Raw genomic sequence first — 19,067 nt, forward strand, 5'->3', positions numbered from 1 at the left:
GGCTGTAATGTTGTATGAATGTATCCATGTACGAGGAGCCTGCGAATAATATTTCAATATTAAGTGCTCAGTGTATCTAACAGGATGGTGACTTTTGTGCGTCTTACTACGACGCGCCGCCTCGGAAACGAGCGAAGTGTTTCGTCGGACTAGTTAAGCGAACGTGCAAGACCTAAGACCTTTGTGGCCATGACAAAATACATTTTGTCACGCTTGTGGCCTTGTCTGACCAATTGTCGTCTGTAGTTTCACTCTTTCACTGCACTTTAATTATGCACACATTATTATTGATCGTCTATTATCACACAGATACGCGCGCAGTCGGAGTGACGAATACTTGGTCGAAGAGAATAGAACGCCGCGTATCTCAGAATATATCAAGACATATTCGTTCCGTAAATAAACTTATTCCGTAATCGGCGGTCGTGCACCGGCCGACTTCGTACCACCGCAGTCCACGCCGTATTTGACCGACGGACGTGATCGCGCCGTCGACTGGAAAGGCGCCACCGAAACCATGGTATACCATATCTGTCGGACGATTTTACGGTATGGTTTTTGTCCCGCATAGCCGTAAAACATATAATAAAATAACCATATAGGTACATTCAGGACGAAATACTTTACGCGTAATAAATATAATAAAACTATAGACGCATAGCAGGTCAAGACAATCTAACCGAAAATAACAAACAAGAAAATCATATCCCATTTCATGACGTCGACGTGATAGTTTGCAGTTATTAATATTGTTATATAGGTACCTATTTGTTAGTAATCGTTATTCGTATTTTGTTGATACTCGATGTCTTGATAATAATAATATATTTTAAAACAAAAACGGCTGAACACTCATAAAAAAAATGTGTCCGATAGATGGCAACACTCAATATGTTTTGGCATTGATATTGACATAACAATTTTTTCACTGCCTTATTACAAATGCCAGCCAATCTACAAATGCAATTAAATCGTAAATATCCCTCTCATTAATATTTTATATTATAGCTAGCTAAATTACCCACCTACTTAACATTACTGAGTTACATATTTATTATTTTCCTATTTAGCACAAATTCTTGAAGTTTTTAAAATTCAGACTTTTTCATTTCAATTACCATATTTACTTGGTTAAAAATCATGAGTAAAATCATAAGTGCTTAATATAGGTTTTTTTATCTCTAAAGGTATCATAAAAAAGCTCAACATATATTTGATATTATCAGTGGTTTTATTTTTTATTATTCTCTTGTATTCTCAACTATGAACTGTTTACAAAGCTACAAGGGTAAGACCTTAGATCATATACAATGGATGGAGCTATGTGTGTATTTCTCGTATACCGAGCTGTGTCCAACATAATCCCCCACCACCCATTTAATTTCAAGGAACAACGCGTTTATTACGCATGCGTTTCGCCGACAATCACTATAAAATAACTAATAAGTGGGGGGTTATGTTAGGCACAGCAAATAATTAATGTCCATATTCCATTGTATATGATCTAAGGGTAAGACGCAATAGCGTCAATGATAAAAAATCTGATCGATATGATAAACCTAGACTGCTGCAGATGTTCATAATATGTAGCTTATATATAAATTGGTATCTATATTACATTTATAATGATGAATATTGAATGGTATAGGTACGTAATATGTACACAAAACATTTAAAATTATATTAAAATATAAATTGTAAAAAATAAGAAGCAACCACAATACAAGTTACAATTATAAATTATACATAATTAACATAAAATAAATTCGTTATTTTTCATTTACTTTATGAACATAAATATAATGTGTCTTAAGATCATATTTTTGTACAAAACGTTTCCAACAGTAAATGCATTTGAATTTTTTTGGTGTGCCACATTCGTAATTGACATGTCTGTTAAGATTTCCTTTTCTTCTAATACCTTTGTAGCAGCGACCACAATTGTTTGGACAATAAACTGGATCAGGAAAATCGGTAGCTTAAAAAATAAAAAAAATATGTTATGATGTATGTATGCTTAGGTAGTACTTTACAGTGTAATAAAAAAGTAATAATTATATAGAGCAAATCTAGAAAATTACATTATGTTGTATATTATTAAGGAAGATTTAGCATTTTATAGAATACTCAAATATTATACATACAAATATACAATATCACATATTATTATAAAATTGAGTTATTACTTATTAGTTATTAGTTTTTAGTTGATAGGTATTTGATGACATTTATGTTCACTAAAATAAAAATAAATACAATATTGTTATAAATAAAGACCATTTAATACATTATAGAACATACAAGCTGCTACAGTAAAATCAAAAAATAATAAACCACAATCATTTCTTAACCAAATAACAATATGATAAAAGAATGAAATCATAACTGCTAGTATAAGTCTTAACTTTGCTCAAAATCATATTTATTAGCTAATAAAAGTTGATTTTAAACGATAACAATACTTATAATATAATACAATAACAAAACTATTGTACATTTATATACATACCCATTTTTATTCATCACTCATAACAGTATAGGCCTACCCAATAAGGAATTAGTGTTTGATTTATATAATATAGTTTTAATAATACACTGTGTACACCTATTAATAATGAATGCTAAAATATTTTAAAGAATCATAATTTATATAATATGTATTACTTTTTTTGAATATATTTTGACAATAGTTTGGTAAACATTGGCAGTATTTAACAAGTGGAGTCCAATGGTTATATTGCTGAATGATTTAACAAATTTTAAAGTTTGGTTGAGTGATAAGTCATGAAACAAGTGCCAGGACACAGTGCTGGTTTACCGGGGCAAATGGAACAAAATACATCAGTACGTTTCTGTCCAAGACCTCGAGAAGAACACAGAACACAACGGCGTCTTTTTTTTTGTCCTTTTTGGTTTTTTTCCACTACGTGCGGATAATGTAAGTTTAAGTGACTTGATATATCAATCACATCTAAGATCACAGGACGTTTCACTAGAAGAAAAAAAAAAGTTAGAAAAAATGTTTATACCATTTATTGAAAGCAAAATTATTTACAACCATTTCCTATTTGTTTTTTACCTTAATGTAGAGGGTACAAAAAGCGTTAAGAGTACATATATACGACCCAACATTGCAAAAATGTTACTATGGGTAAAAGCTTTTTATATGTTTTTGAAGCGTGTGAAAATTAAAATACCTTTAAATGGGTTGGACACAATGTTTAATATTTTAATCAAAGTTATCATTATAATAATATGAATAAACAACTTATACTTAATAAAAATAAAATAATAAGAAATATAGGAAAAGTAAGTATTGAATATTTTAACAATATTTTTTACACAATGAATTATAAACAATAACCAATATTCACGGTGATTAAAATATGTAATTATAGTTGATAAAACTAATTTTAAATAGATAATTATTGCATCTGAAAAATTGAAAGATGAAAAAAATATCACATTCCTAGTAAAATTTAGTAAATGTAAGTAATTTAAAATAACATAACTAACATAACTTAGGAAAATAAAATATAGGTTAAGGTATACCAGATAGCGAAAAATAATTATATAAAACATTAAATATTTGTTTATTCATTACCATTATTATTAATAAATCACACATATGCAAGCGTATATATATAGGTATATTACAAGGTATGGAATGTTCAAAATAAAAGTTTTAATAAAAAACATATTATAATCTGTTTCCTGTACAAAAAAAAAATAGATTTTTATTCTATGCCATAACAGAACACTTAACAAAATAAAATATTAAATAGCCTAGACATTTATTTTTAATATGCCCTGGTCTTAAAAAAAAAAAAAAATAATTTGAATACATGCAATTGTCATTAATTCATTATATAATATGTTATTCTTTATGATATTCTTTAAAACATGTATCAACACAGAGACCAGGTTGTCCAGGACACGCTGCACAAAATACATGTGTTCGTTTTCGACCTCGTCCAGACAATGCGCATAATTGGCATCTACGAAGTTTTTTTCTTCCCTTTTCGTTTCTATCTACTACACTTGGGAAATGCTCTTGTTGTTCATCAAAATATATCATTGTTCCAGAATGGATTACTATACAAAAAATAAAACAATAATAATAAGTATAATGTGTAGGTATTTTAATTTAAATATAATTGTAACATATCAAGCAGACATTTACTATTAAATTTGTAGCGTGTTATAATGTATATGAAATAGAGGTATAAGACTGAATAATAAAAGCATCTTTAATTAAGGCCATTTCCAATTAATTCATACATAATAATTACAGATAAATTTATATATTTATATAAATATATATATATATGTTTTATTATTATTTAATTGTTATAACAAAATGTATGACTTTTTTTATAATTTTAAATAAATAAAATTAAGGACATATTTTATGAATGATCAGAAGGTGTGTATTCATAGACGATTTATGACGAAATCGTTTTTGACAAAGATAACACTGGAATTTTGGTTCCACTCCACATTCGAATAATAAATGTCTCTTGAGGTTTTGTTTTCTGTAAGCTCCTATATAGCTATGCCCACAATCTTTTGGACAATACATCCTAAAAGTTTTCACGGTTTCTTGATCACCTATAACATATATAACAAGTATTAATTCTACAAAAGAGTTGAGAAATACTCTATAATTTACAATTAAATAAAGCAATTACATTATTCAATGTAATATAATTAGTAAATATACTCGTACATCAGAATTATGTATAATCAATATGTATTAAAACTAAATATAACTTATAAGTGTACCTAAATTCAGTTATAATAATTGTAGACTGTAGTAATAGTTTAATCAAACAGTGATTTTACATTTAGTCCTAATTTGTTACATACCAATTTACTGGTACATATAAAACAAGTAAAAAGAAACTGCATTAATTGTATCTTTACACAAGGATCTTTATTTATTACCATTTCCAAGTAATATATAATTACAAATAACGACATACAATATATTAAGAAATGTGTAGTTATTTTTTTTTTAAATGATTATGAAATTATGAGGTACTGATAGTTGATGTCTCAATATAATTTATTAAATTATTATCTTATGTATACACAAACAATGGTTTTCATAATTAATTTTTGACTGAAAATTTTTTTTACAAATATGACATTGAAATTGTAGTTTCACTCCACATTCAAATAATAAATGCCTTTTAAGATTGTGTTTTCTGTTAGATCTTATATAGCTTGCCCACAAGATTTCGGACAATATATCCTATGAATTTGCATAATTTCTTGATTACCTATAAAATATATAACTGGTATTAATTCTACAAAAAAAGCTTAGAAATACTCTTAATTTACAGTCAAATTTAGCAATAACATTATTCAATGTAATATAATTGGTGGACTGTAGTATACTTTATTTCAAATAAGTCTGTCTTAACTGCATAGCCTCGGAATGGTATGACCGTTGTGATTGGTTCAGTGTAGGCAGCGCTCTGACGACAGCCAAAAAGACTGCTTGTGCAAACCGTGACGCGTTTCCGTCGTTATTTTTTCCAAACTTATTTGGAATAGAGTTAGTAGTTTAATAAAATAGTAATTTACATTTAAGTCCCAATTAGTCACATATCAAAATGATACATATAAGACAAGTAAAAATAAATTGCATTTGTAGCTTTGCACAAGGAACTTTATTTAATATAATTTCCAAGTAATATATAAATACAAATAAGTAATAACAAAATAGTATCTATTTATTAAGCAATTGTTTTTTTTTTTTTTTTTAATGATTAGAAATGAAGGTAATAATAAGCATAGTCTAAATATAATTTATGATCATAAGAAATGTATTAAATTATTATACCATGTATAAGCAGACAATGTGTTTTCATATTTGATTTACGGCTAAATTGTTTTTGACAAAGATAACATTGAAATTGTGGTTTCACCCCACATTCGAATAATAAATGCCTCTTGAGATTGTATTTTCCGTAAGTTCCTATATAGCTATGACCACATGCTTTAGGACAATACATCCTATAAGTTTGTACAATTTCTTGGTTGTCTATAACATATATAACTTGTATTAATTCTACAAATAATATAGAATTACTCAACAATTTGAATTAAATAATTTTAATGCAATAACATTCTAATGTAATACATCAGATATATTTATAATAAAAATGTAGTAAAAGTACATATTAAATAAACTTGTACCTAAAATCTATTATAATATAACTGAAGTAGTAGTTCAATCAAACAGTGGTTTACATTTATATATAAGTCCCAATTTGACACATATCAAAATGTATTGGTACATATAAAACAAGTAAAAACAAACTGCATTTGTAGCTTTACAAAAGAATCTTTATTTATTATCAATTCCAAGTAATACATATTTCATACAAAATATAACAAAATAGTATGTATTTGTTTTGCAATTGTTTTTTTTTTGAATGATTATGAAATGATTAGATTTTACTAAGCATAACCTAAATATAGTTTATGATCATAAGAAATGTATTAAATTATTATACCATGTATAAGCAGACAATGTGTTTTCATATTTGATTTACGACTGAATTGTTTTTGACAAAAATAACATTGAAACTGTGGTTCTACACCACATTCGTATGTAATATGCCTATTGAGACTTTTTTTGCTGGACGGTCCTCTTTTATAACTGCGGCCACATTTATTTGGACAATAAATCCTATTGGATTCTGAAATTTTGTGGTAATCTAAAAGTATAAATTATATTAATAAAATAAATAAAATAAAGTATTAATATACTAATTAATTCATTACAATGTGTTAAGTTTAATAGGTTTTTTATAATTTTAAATAAAAATTAAAAATAAATTAAGTGAAACTTAAAAAAAAATATGTATATATATTTGCAATTATTTTATTTTAATTTTTTTTATGAGCTATAAACAATAAATGTATTACTTGCAATATAACTAAATGTTTATAAAATATATTATTTTAATTGAGTTTTTTTTATAATAAATAAAACAATCCACTTAAAATTATACAAACAACAAATTACAATAATATATATTAACAATTTTGTTTAGACTTATGAATAATATGAGGTTAGTAATTGTATTTTAATCAATAAATTAGAATAATGAATTAACTATTTTGCTTCTAAATGTTAAGTAGTATTTTAATATTTTATTGTATTTATTACGATTGTGCAAATAATATATTGTACTATGGATAGTTTTAAATTAATGACACTAAAAATATTGCATTAACACGGTTCCCTATAAACAACTAGAAAGTTCAGATGATTGAAATTCAAAACTAAAAATTAAACAACTAAACTGTAAAAACGCTATAAATATATTATAATATGTTATTATGTAAATACTATAATATTTTGTATTGAAAAATAATACTGTAAAAATATTTTACAACTTACCAAAATTGTTCAGCCAAGGGTGTATAAAAATGCAAACATAGGCATGTCAATGGTAATTGTTAATTGAGTTAATTTAAGTCGATAGAAAACATTTAAAAAAGTTTAAAGTTAATAGTTATCCTAATTTATTTCTTAACTCAGTAAAGTTATTATTTTTTTTTTTTAATAAATAAATAGCCAGTAATATGGTTTGAAATAATAAAAAGTAAATGTTTATGCAATATTATCATCAATAATAGTATTAATTATATTCATTATTTCATTATTAATAAATTAACGTAACATGTATTTGATTAAAAGTAACTCGTTTTTTATTAAGTTTATATCAATAAAAATCACTTAAGTTAAATTGTTAAAATTAACTTGACTTTAAAACTTAACATTAACTTTTTAACTCGTTTATGCCCAGGCTTCTTAAAATGAAGCAATGCAAAAATAACCTAACACAAGATGAGCTTTTTTCAAAATCAATAACAAACTTTTAATTGATTTTTGGTTTATTAACATAATTATTATTAATTAAAACACAGCCAATGTATAAATATAAAAAAAAAAAACAATGGGTGATTGTAAATCATCCCAGATCAGATATATAGCTGACCATCGGGGAAATTTATTACCACTCCAAAAATACATTTAAAACAAACATTGATCACGTTTTCTATAAATCTAAAGTTTATCTACTGTAACAATACATGTAGTTAGTTTAATAACATATTTTATAGTATAATATATGATATACCTAAGTGTATCTAACGTTTCAAAGACTATGCTACATGTTTACAATAAAATCAAAGAAGAAGAATTTTTAACTATTCAAACTTTGTGCACAGTACCCAAGTGAGTAGATAAATAATATTTTTGTGAAAAACGTCTAAAGCAAATGTTACACATGAATTTCCGTTCTACACCACATTCATATACTAAATGACGCCGTAAAACTTTCTTTCTGTGTATACCTTTATAACTGCGACCACAGTTTTTCGGACATTTGGCTGGATCATCTTTAGCAAAGAAATCCAAGTTTGCCAACCAGTATCCTAAAATAACAATTAAATTATTTTAAAAGTTAGTCGATGAATTTTATATTATGTAAAATACATATAAATGTACAAACAAGCAAAATAAAACAATCAGAAGAAATATTAATTAAAATTATAGTATTACATCAAATAACCAATAAGTAACCTATGCGTGACTTTAGAGTAGTTGTGTTCTTTGTATGACAATGTATCTTTACTGGGAGGAATCATCATTATGTTAATTCATGTAACATTGCAACACTTATTTAATTTATAAATTATACTTATTGTTATATTATATAAGAAACAAATTTGCTATGATAATTATTTACTTTTACCAAAATTTACTCTATTTTTTTTATATTTACAAGTTAAATATTAAGTAATATTTATACATAACTTAAAACATTATTTTTACATTGGTATTTTCTTATTCGGAATTACAGACATTAGATACATGTTTTACTTAGTGACTTAACAGTTATTATATGATTCATGTACAACTGTGAAAGAGTAGTACCATGAATGCTAGTTGTGAAAAGTCTTAATGAGTTATATTATATCATGCTTACTCCATAGCTCGCACATCTCAATATTTTTAACATTATGAATGGTATTAAATTGAAAATAATTCTTATCATGGTAGTTAAGTTAAAAGCGTTGAGTGTGTTATTTGTGATCTATTGGAAACTATTCCAACTTTGATTAAAAGCAATCTTTATCAACAAGATTCATGGTGTCCACCCCCCCCCCCCCCCACAATTGACTCGTGTCTCGTACATGTTAAATGTTGTGTTTTTACATGATTAAGAAAAACAAATTTTATCATACAAAACGAAGGATTTTGTAAAAATTTTCAAAGCTCCAGTTATCAACATTTTCAATTAATATCGTGATTTCTTTGTTATCAGTTTCGCACCGAAAATGGTTGAAAAATACAGTTCATTTTTTAATTCAAATATTTTGTAGTTTTGTACATTTCCAGTATATACAGCCACTCCAGAGAGATCTTTTTAAGGTTGAAAGGTTATCTTATATCAACAATGAATGAAGTAATGTATTTTGGGAAATATTTTTATAAAAGTTTTAAGTTATAACATAACTATATTAGATTCTGAGCAGAGCAAGCTAGTGGTTTAACAATGGTGTTTATTTTATTTTATTTTTTTATCCTGTATACAAAATTTTTACCAGAAGGAGTGCTTTGATTTCAATATGTAGTATATTATTATTTTTTAATAAATTGGATCAAGATGGTACTTTATAGAGGTCATTTTTTGATTTTCTCAATAGTTATTTAATGCCACGGGAAAAACCACCGACAAATTACAGAAAACTGCTAAAAATGGGATTTTAATTTCTAATGCTTATCACTGTAGAAATAAATAAAAAATTATAATAATTTAATATCAATTCAACTTACAGATTATAATAAATAATAACAATATAAAATATCCAGACTGACAAACCATTCAGAATCGTTTTTCTTATACAATGATATTATATCATTGAATTCAAGTTTAATACAATTCATTATACATTGACCCACTTGTAACCTACTGTATAGCTGAGCAACATCCATTTACCCACTATTTTTACATTTGGTTAAAAACTCAAAAATGTTAAACCATTTTATAAATATTACATTTATTTAATAAAGAGTGATTGGGTGGTATGGGGGGCTTTTCCCCCACGGCTCTGTTTTCTGAAAATTATCTAGACCCTCCCCAATTCCTAAATACGGCAGTTATTTGTGTATATTATATTTATATAAACATGAATTATTTTTTAACTAAATTTTAAATTAAATTCTTAACAATAAATATTAAATAGTGAGAGTTAGGTTAGTGCATTAACATTGTTATTCGCTATATTTGATAACATGTAACTATATGAGAATTATTTAAAAAATTAAGCTTAACACTTGTAAATATTGATTTTATTATTATTTATTTTACAGTAGTAAACATTTAAAATTTAATTTTACTGTCTTGATTTTTATATCTTACTATGAAATCACAAAGTACACAATCATAATAATATATATAATATATATAAATATATTACAAAAATGAAGTACATAATATTTAAAATAACAAATCATAAATCAAAATATTACATGAAAAGTGGTAACAATTAAAAATGTTAACATTGCCATCTATGAAAAATTGCATCATATAGTTAACTAAAAATACAATTTTAACAACACTAATATTGTATTGTTATTTTTTTTCATGAGTAGCTAGTATCTTGAAGTGGATTCATTTTTGATGGTTTATAATATTTTTATTTGCTAGCTACATGTAATTGCTTATAACTGTTTGTATGGTTAATTGAATACATCTTCACATCCATTGTAGGTACTAAAAAAATAATATAAATATATTGACAAAAATTAGTAAATTATGAAGTATGATATACTTTATTATTTCTAAAAATATAAAAATTGTATTTCTTGTACAAATCGTACAACTTTTGTAATACAAATTATAGTATTCTTAAGATTATGCTAATAATCTAAGACTATACTTGTAGCTTACAAAATTAACATGTTTCTATAAAAAAATCACATATTATTATTCTTGTATACAATTAAACTAATTGTTTATGTTTTCTTTATTAAATAACATAATTATTCATAAATCATCATAATACTGAACATTATAATACTTTAGATTTTATTTTAAAATATTATAGGTAATATTTAAGAAAATAAATAGTATTTACAAATTTTGGTATAACTTGTTTTAGTAAACCATCAATATAGTATAACAAAAAATTATCTATTAATCATGTATTGTTAATTTTAATTTTGGTATTGGTTGGTTGAACACTATTAATAAACCATATTAGTTAAGACTTTAAAAACAAATAATATGATGTTAACAAATATACATTACTTATTATTAATGTTAATTAACTTAATTTTAATCCAATAACAATAACAAACAAATACAATATAATGAGTAACTTATTAAAACACAAATATTTATAGATTATAGATACTTTCTAATGACTAATACTGTTAGGTATAAATTGAGTATAGAATACCCAAAGCTAACATGCAATCAACACAATTCATGAAATACTTCTGTACTTCTGTGCTCCAACTTGAAAGGTTAAATTATTTAGAACACATGAAACGACTGCTATGAATGGTTTAAACTTAATGTCACAAAAATGTTTGGTGTACCGAAAATGCATGTACTTTCATATTTGATTTTCTTGTAAAACGTTTGGAACAAATGGGACACTTGAACTTAGATGGAACACCACATTCGTAGACCATATGCCTGCGTAACAATTTTTTTCGGTTAATTCCTCTGTAGAAGTGACCACAACTGTTTGGACAAATTGCTGGATCTGGCGTCGCACACCAGTCTAATAGCACGTTAGTTATTTTACCTGTTCAGAGCACACATTAATGTAGATAAAAATACTAATATGAATTATTCTTCTATACTTGATATATGCGCAGAAAATTTTTTTTTTTTACTAAAAGTTTTTAATTTAAATAAAATAAAACAACACAATAAATACTTAAAAAAAAAATATAATAATAATAATAATAATAATAATAATGATCACAAAGAAAGGAAGGAATAAAGCAAGTATATAGAACAATTATATATATAAAACTTTATTAATGTAAATATAAATATAGCGGACTGCTCACTTTGTGAGTTGCCTTACGACAGTTTACCTTGTTCAATACGTTCGTACATAGCATATAAATAAAAATAATACATAAATAAATATCAATAAAATATAATAGTAAATAAATAAATAACAAAATAAAATGATATTATTACAATATTAATGATTGTTAATTACGAGCATAAATTATAGTTTGTTATATGGAATATGCCCTACAACACAGTCATATTTTTTGAGATCGCTTCGCAGTAGATCGTGGTTTTTTAAGTCCAGTAAGAATTTCTATGCAGTTTCCTTGCACCAAACCGTGCTGTTTCCCACTCGCCTACCCTGTAGAGACGGCTCAGACTGGGGGTGCACGGCATGTATATATCCCTTTTCTCTTCGTGCGCGTTGACGTTTTGCTGTACGTCGTTGCTCTCCCACCAAATCGTGGGGTCTAAGATGAGGCCTTGTCCTTTTCTTCGGTCCACACTATGATATCCGCCCATCGACTTTGAGTTACTCTTTTTCCGAATGCTTCACAGTTCAATTCTTCGTATACCTCGATCTTTTTCGCCCTAAATAGGTTGGCCTGAGTTATACGGACTTAGTGATGGGCGTTATTGCGAAGGAGTTCTATCTTGGGGCAGGATCCACGGATATGTAGCAAGGTTTTAATGTTATTCTCATTGCAGGCCAGATTCCTGCAATGTGGATTGCCGACACTCTTACCTGACACTCCTGTATAGCGGTTAGACATGGAGTTCATCGATGCTTTAATAGCGTTCGTCCACTCACCGCTTGATAGCCCACCTTTGTTTGATATCCATGAGTTTGTTACGGTACAGCTGCTATACCACAATACACCTATTCCTCTCTGTCTCAACTCCTTCCATTTTTTTCTAACTCGTTCTACCTTAACTTGGTGCGAATCGCGCATGAGTTTAGGCCAGTCACGGGACCTAAACGTGCGCGAGAATATGCTTCTTCCTAGCGTAGATCGCGAACAGCTAGCAAGTGTGGGTCCTGGACTCGCGGTAGCTTTTGGGCAATGGCTATGTTCTGGATAGAAGCCTTCCATGCTACAATCAGAATACCGAGGCACCGATATTTCCTACCTGTGTAATAAACCGGAATTGGAGTGTTGGCGGGAAGGCCACATATTTCCCAAACTCCTTGTCTTACCAGCATATAAAAACGTTCCAGGAAATTCTTATATATAAGGTTCGGCAGGGGTAGTTTGCAGAGGATAAATCAGCTTTGGGTTAACATAGTGGTCCAGTATTTTAAGTTTCTAGTAATAAGAGAGAACTAGAGAAGTTACTACATTTCTAAAATCCTTTTCTAATTGAGAAAGAAATCTTATGCTGTCGAAAACTATTTCGTCGTTGAAATTAACTTCTAGGTATTTTATACAGGAGGGATTACTAAATTGTCTAAGTGTTATATTTTTAGCACTAGCTGTCCGTCTTTTACGTTGATAATCGCGGATTTGGTAGGGTTTGTCTGCATTCCGACAGTGGAAAATAGGTCTTTAGCTATGATCATTGATCACGAGAGTGGTGGCGATGATTGTGGTATCGTCGGAAAAACTTACAACTGCGTTGTTTTCAATGTTTTGGTGTATTTTGAAGCCGTGGATGCTGGATACTTCCGTCTCCGCTATCAAATTGAGAACAAAATCCCGGCATAGATTAAATACTGTGGGGGACAATGTGGAACCTTGCGTATATTTAATTTAAATTGTATAGCATTAGAAACTATGCAAATGGTTCATTACTTTAAATAATATTATATACAGTAAAATTTCTGTTAACGGTCACCTCTATGTAACGGTCCCGTCGAGTATTATCCTAGTGATATCCTACCTCTGTAGGACGGGCACCTCTAAATAGCGGTCATTCCCTTCGGTAACAGTTATATGGAAGTTCTACTGTATAATAATTATTATTATACAGTAGAAATCAACTATAATTATTTATATCTTATAATTATTATAAACAGAGATGATTTCTTGAAAACACAATACAAATATGCTAGAGAATGATTTAAAATTTAAAATATTTTAATCATGAAATATTATTAATGTGTGTAACACATATTATTGTTGTTTTTATTTTAAACATAAGTCAATTTGTAATGAATTTAACATGTTATACCATGAATTAATATCTCATGATCTTTCAAACTTGAATTCCTAGTGAAATATTTTTTACACAATAAGCATTGAAACTGTGGACGGACATTGCACTTATACTTCGAATGTCTTTTTAAAAGTTGTTTGCGATGAAAGCCTTTAAACGATTGATCACAATTATGAGGGCATACAACATAATGTGACAAAGTAATTCTTAAATAATATAAAATTCACAATTTAGTAATAGCTTAAAATATTTGTAATACTAACTGTTAAAATATTTAATTACTAGGGCCCAGAACTTGATGCATTTGCATTTTTCTTTCTAATGATTATATTCGAGACTCGTCTTTACAGAAATTTGATTCATGGAATATAGAATTTAATAGTATAATTTTTATTTTGCATTTTTTGCATTTTTCTTGTTGAAAGTTACACTTTATTGTAACAAATTCAGTTTCCAATAGCTTGTCGATTATCGACATTCATTATCTTTATTGTTTGTTGTCGCAATCTACGATTATTTAATAAACTATAGGCAGATACTATTTAGTCCCAGTCAATCAGAAAAAAATTCCTAAAAGTTGATCAACTTATTTCAAACTGCAAAAAAAAATTTTGAAGGCTCCTTCTAGAGTAAAAATGTTTAAAGAACCTATAATAATTATGATTTATGATACATGAATTGTATAAAACCGACATTTTTAAAAAATGTTAAGTCATTATAAAGTATTTTTTGGTATTTTAATGGTCATTTTTATTAAAGATTTTTAGGTCATCAAGTTCCAGGCCCTAATAATTACTAATTAATAATTACTTATTAGTTACTGTATAAAATGATTAAGTCGATTAAAAAGCCATACTTTGTTATTAAGTTTTAATTATATAAACAGGTTAAAACAGTTGAAAAATGTTTATTAAAAATTCAGGGGAGTAAATAACAAGTACTTTGGATTCTGAAACCTAAAATCTTATGTAAAAGCAAACTCAACAAGTAATTTTTTACATAAATTAAATACCACAGCGTTATTTACAAGTACTAGTATATACTAATTTCATATTGTGTAATTTATTTATAATTTATAGCATATTTTGTACACATTTTTAAAATACTTAAATAACTTTGGATTATTACTTTAAATAAGAATTGTTATTAAAAGTATTATAATCCAGTAAAATATATTAAGAATAAAATAAGTACTTGTACTAATATAAATTATCATTTGATACCAGTTAAATGTTGTAAGTATTTATTAATATTTGATGACTGATAATGCACTATAAACATCATTTAATAGGACACATTTATGTTAAGCAATCATTTTATGTATTCTAATTGAATGATATTTTAATTGAGGATTTCTAGCAAAACGCTTGAAACATATTCTACATTGAAATTTTGGTATAACACCACATTCGTACACTAAATGTTGTCTGAGATGACGCTTTCTATAAAGGCCTTTATACAATTTACCACATTTGTTTGGACATCTGGCAGGATCAAGTTGTGTTATCCAATCAAGTTGAGTTAGCCAACTGCAAGACAAATCTAAAATAACAGAATTAAAACATTTTATATTGACATATATTTAAATTTAGTATAAATTACAATGCATGTGAATACAAATGTATTCCACAAGACTACCAATTATTAGTGCTAATATAATGCACATTTAATTATGTCACTATTTTTAAATAATTTACCTTAGTGGAAAACTCTAAATTATATATTATTTTTGGTAATGTACTTATAATAAAACACATTTTAAAATATTAAACAGATATTTTATCTAAATCAAGTTTGAACTGATGAGTACTAGCAAAACGTATTGTAATTTCAGTTTAACACCAGATTCCTACACTGTTTGTTGTCTGAGATAAATTTGATTATTTATTAAATTGTAAAATGGTTAGGTTAGGTTAGGTAGTTAAGTTATAAAAATTATATTTCATGCGTATTACAAGGGTGTTCTAAAAGCCTACCAATTTTTGGTGGTAATGGATAGTCAATATATTTCAAAAATTTAAAATAATTAACCTTTGTGGAACACTCTGTATAATTGGTAAGTAATCAACAAACCAACACAAGAATAATATATGTTACTATAAATGTTTATTTTTATTTATAACATACAGATAGACATTATAGACTCCCAAATGTATTAATTATTTTTTTCTTTGTTAAAAAACAATAGATATTATTTAATATTTTTGACAACAAACCAGACATAAATTATTTTATAATAAAACAAATTTAATTGTATTAATCAATTATTTTATGTATTCTCTTCAAATGAAATTTTAAGTGATGGTTTCTCGAAAAACGCTTAAAACATATTCTGCATTGAAATTTTGGTGCAACACCGCATTCATATACCAAATGTTGTCTGAGGTTATGCTTTCTATGAGGACCTTTATAAAATTTACCACATTTGTTTGGGCATTTGGCTGGATCTATTTGTGTTATCCAATTAAGTTGAGGTAACCAACCACATGGCGCTTCTAAAAATAACAAAATCAAAACACTGTAAATTGCTAAGTATGATATACATTTGAATATTTAATTTGTAAAACGCGTATATCATATAAATTGAAATAAATTTGTATACAATTGTTTTCCATAAGACTACCAATAGTGCTAATGTAATACATATTCAATTGTTTTAACCATATTAAAATAAATATTTTCTGTGGAACACTTGGTATAATCAGTAAGTTATCAATAAAATAACACAAGAATATATTATTTTGAAATAATATATAATTATTTTTATTTTTTAAACATTGACATAATATAAAATCTCAAATGTATTCAAAATCTTTTTATAATATTATTATTAGATAGTTCAATTGATAATATTTATTATTAGTATTATTATCTGTGCCAGTGTATAAAGAGGTTATAAATAACTATTGGAAAATAGCTTAGGTGGACGATAATATAAATTTAAAATTGTTTGACAAATTAGTTGTTCTCAAAAGTTTAGTGTCTTTCGTATCAAATTCATACCTACTCAATTACTATTACTTCATATATTTCAAAGTCCAAACTTGACACAAAAATTAAAAACACTTGATAACATTTTGTAAAAACAATGAAGGAACTTACGTATCAAATTATTTTGTTAAATACATTTTTGACATAATTCTTAAAGAATAAGAGTGTTAAAAATAAAGGTTAGGTTATTCTAACTAAATATTTACCATTAAAAGTATACAAGATAAGATGAATAAAATATATATGTGTTTTGTAAAATATATTTAATATTTTTTTTATTTTTAATATAATGTTTTGAAATTTTTACAAAACTCTATAATATATAATAATAAAACTAATATTCTAAAGCTAACCGCACATTGGAATTATTTTAGATTAGCCCTGTGGTCAGATATCAAATGTACTTTATTTGTTTATAATTTTTATCATTATACAAACAACTTCAACCATATAATTTGATTTCTGTATAATTTTCAATAATATCATTTCATAATTAATTTGATTATGATAAGCACTTGAAAGCACAATATTCAAATAATATTTTTTTTATTTACTCATTTATGTATTATGAATCGTATGTAGATAATAGCAGGTATACCTAGTATTGGATACTAAAAAAGTAATTCAAGAGGATAAATTATTTTAAATTATGAAGCTATATAAATATTCAATACAAAGTTATAAGAGGCTATTCCTATAATAGGTTTATGATGCCATCACCTCTACCCTACAAAATAAATTCATCATTTTTTCTATAGGTAATACATTAAACCTATTAATATTTATTTATCATAAATAAGTACCTACTAACATAACTTTTAAATTATAATAAAATGTTCTTAATCTATATTTAGTTTCGGAAAAAAACCTTTATTTAAAAACTACAACCTTTAATCAACACATCTTTCTATTTTAACCGTGCCCAAGATTATATGGCCTACCACACTTGTAATTAACAGCAGGTACACAATAAAGATTACAATTTGTAGTTGAATTTTGAGGTACATAGTTCTTGGAAAAGGGTTAGTTTTGGTGGTAAATATTTTATTTAACAACTAAAATGCATACCAAATTTAAATGAAAACAAATTTATTCAATATTGATTTTTTTTGTAAAATGTTGTCATTATTTATCAGCATTGATGAATCACAATGAACCAGATAATAAATGTTTTTAATAGAACACATTTTACTATGTTAAGCAACAATTTTATGTATTCTAATTAAATGATATTTTAACTGAGGGTTTCTAGCGAAACGCTTGGAACATATTTTGCATTGAAATTTTGGTATAACACCACATTCATACACCAAATGTTGTCTGAGATGATGCTTTCTATAAGGTCCTCTATACAATTTACCACATTTGTTTGGACAACTGGCTGGATCTAATTGTGTTATCCAATTAAGTTGAGTTAACCAACTGCAAGACAATTCTAAAAATAAAAATTAAAACAATTAATATTGTTAAGTATGATAAATTAACATAGTTTATCAAATATTTAAATTGTAAAAGGTGTCAATAATGTATAGTATTATGCTTATTTATTATTATGTATACAGTGTTTTCCAAACGCCTTAACCAATTGTTAGTGCTAATGCAATGCACATTAAATTACTGTCTATTTTAAAATAATTAATTAACTATCCCAAGAGTATAAGATATCTAATAAAGATGGATTTAAAAAGTAGTTTATTTATGTTTACTGAAATTTGTTCACAGGAGAAGATATTTTTTCACTTTTTTGTTTCATAGCCTTGGAACACAAGTCTTAAACCTAAATATATAATTCAATGTTTTCAAATGTGTTGAGATTATTTAAAAATAATAAAACAAATTATAAAGAAAGAG

At 26.4% G+C, this 19,067-nt stretch overlaps 1 protein-coding gene across 2 annotated transcripts; it reads right to left on the minus strand.

Moving 5' to 3' along the window:
- Window positions 1-1,761: 1,761 nt before the first annotated feature.
- Window positions 1,762-18,402, minus strand: LOC132951717 (zinc finger protein 425-like). 2 transcript variants are annotated; one of them, XM_061023643.1, is made up of 7 exons: window positions 17,328-18,402; window positions 9,015-15,767; window positions 8,380-8,460; window positions 6,528-6,731; window positions 5,852-6,052; window positions 2,187-4,611; window positions 1,762-1,978 (listed from the first exon to the last, which is right to left on the minus strand). In XM_061023643.1, exons 2-6 carry the CDS (start codon window positions 9,028-9,030, stop codon window positions 4,397-4,399), a joined length of 717 nt encoding a protein of 238 aa, XP_060879626.1. In that variant the 5' UTR covers window positions 9,031-15,767; window positions 17,328-18,402; the 3' UTR covers window positions 1,762-1,978; window positions 2,187-4,396. The 2 variants fall into 2 exon arrangements, with proteins under 2 accessions (XP_060879626.1, XP_060879627.1); XM_061023644.1 differs by lacking the exons at window positions 1,762-1,978; window positions 2,187-4,611 and adding an exon at window positions 4,624-5,285 and having other exon boundaries at window positions 16,646-18,402.
- Between the last annotated feature and the right edge of the window lie 665 nt (window positions 18,403-19,067).

Source organism: Metopolophium dirhodum, chromosome 9, assembly GCF_019925205.1.
Source record: "Metopolophium dirhodum isolate CAU chromosome 9, ASM1992520v1, whole genome shotgun sequence".
NCBI lineage: Eukaryota > Metazoa > Arthropoda > Insecta > Hemiptera > Aphididae > Metopolophium > Metopolophium dirhodum.

Excerpts from the sequence above, each read along its gene's own strand:
- LOC132951717 (XM_061023643.1), bottom strand. Across the intron at positions 6,732-8,379 it reads CTGTGGTCGCAGTTATAAAG|ATTACCACAAAATTTCAGAA; the intron begins GTATACACAGAA and ends TTATACTTTTAG. Across the intron at positions 4,612-5,851 it reads ACATTGTCTGCTTATACATG|GTGATCAAGAAACCGTGAAA; the intron begins GTATAATAATTT and ends TATATGTTATAG.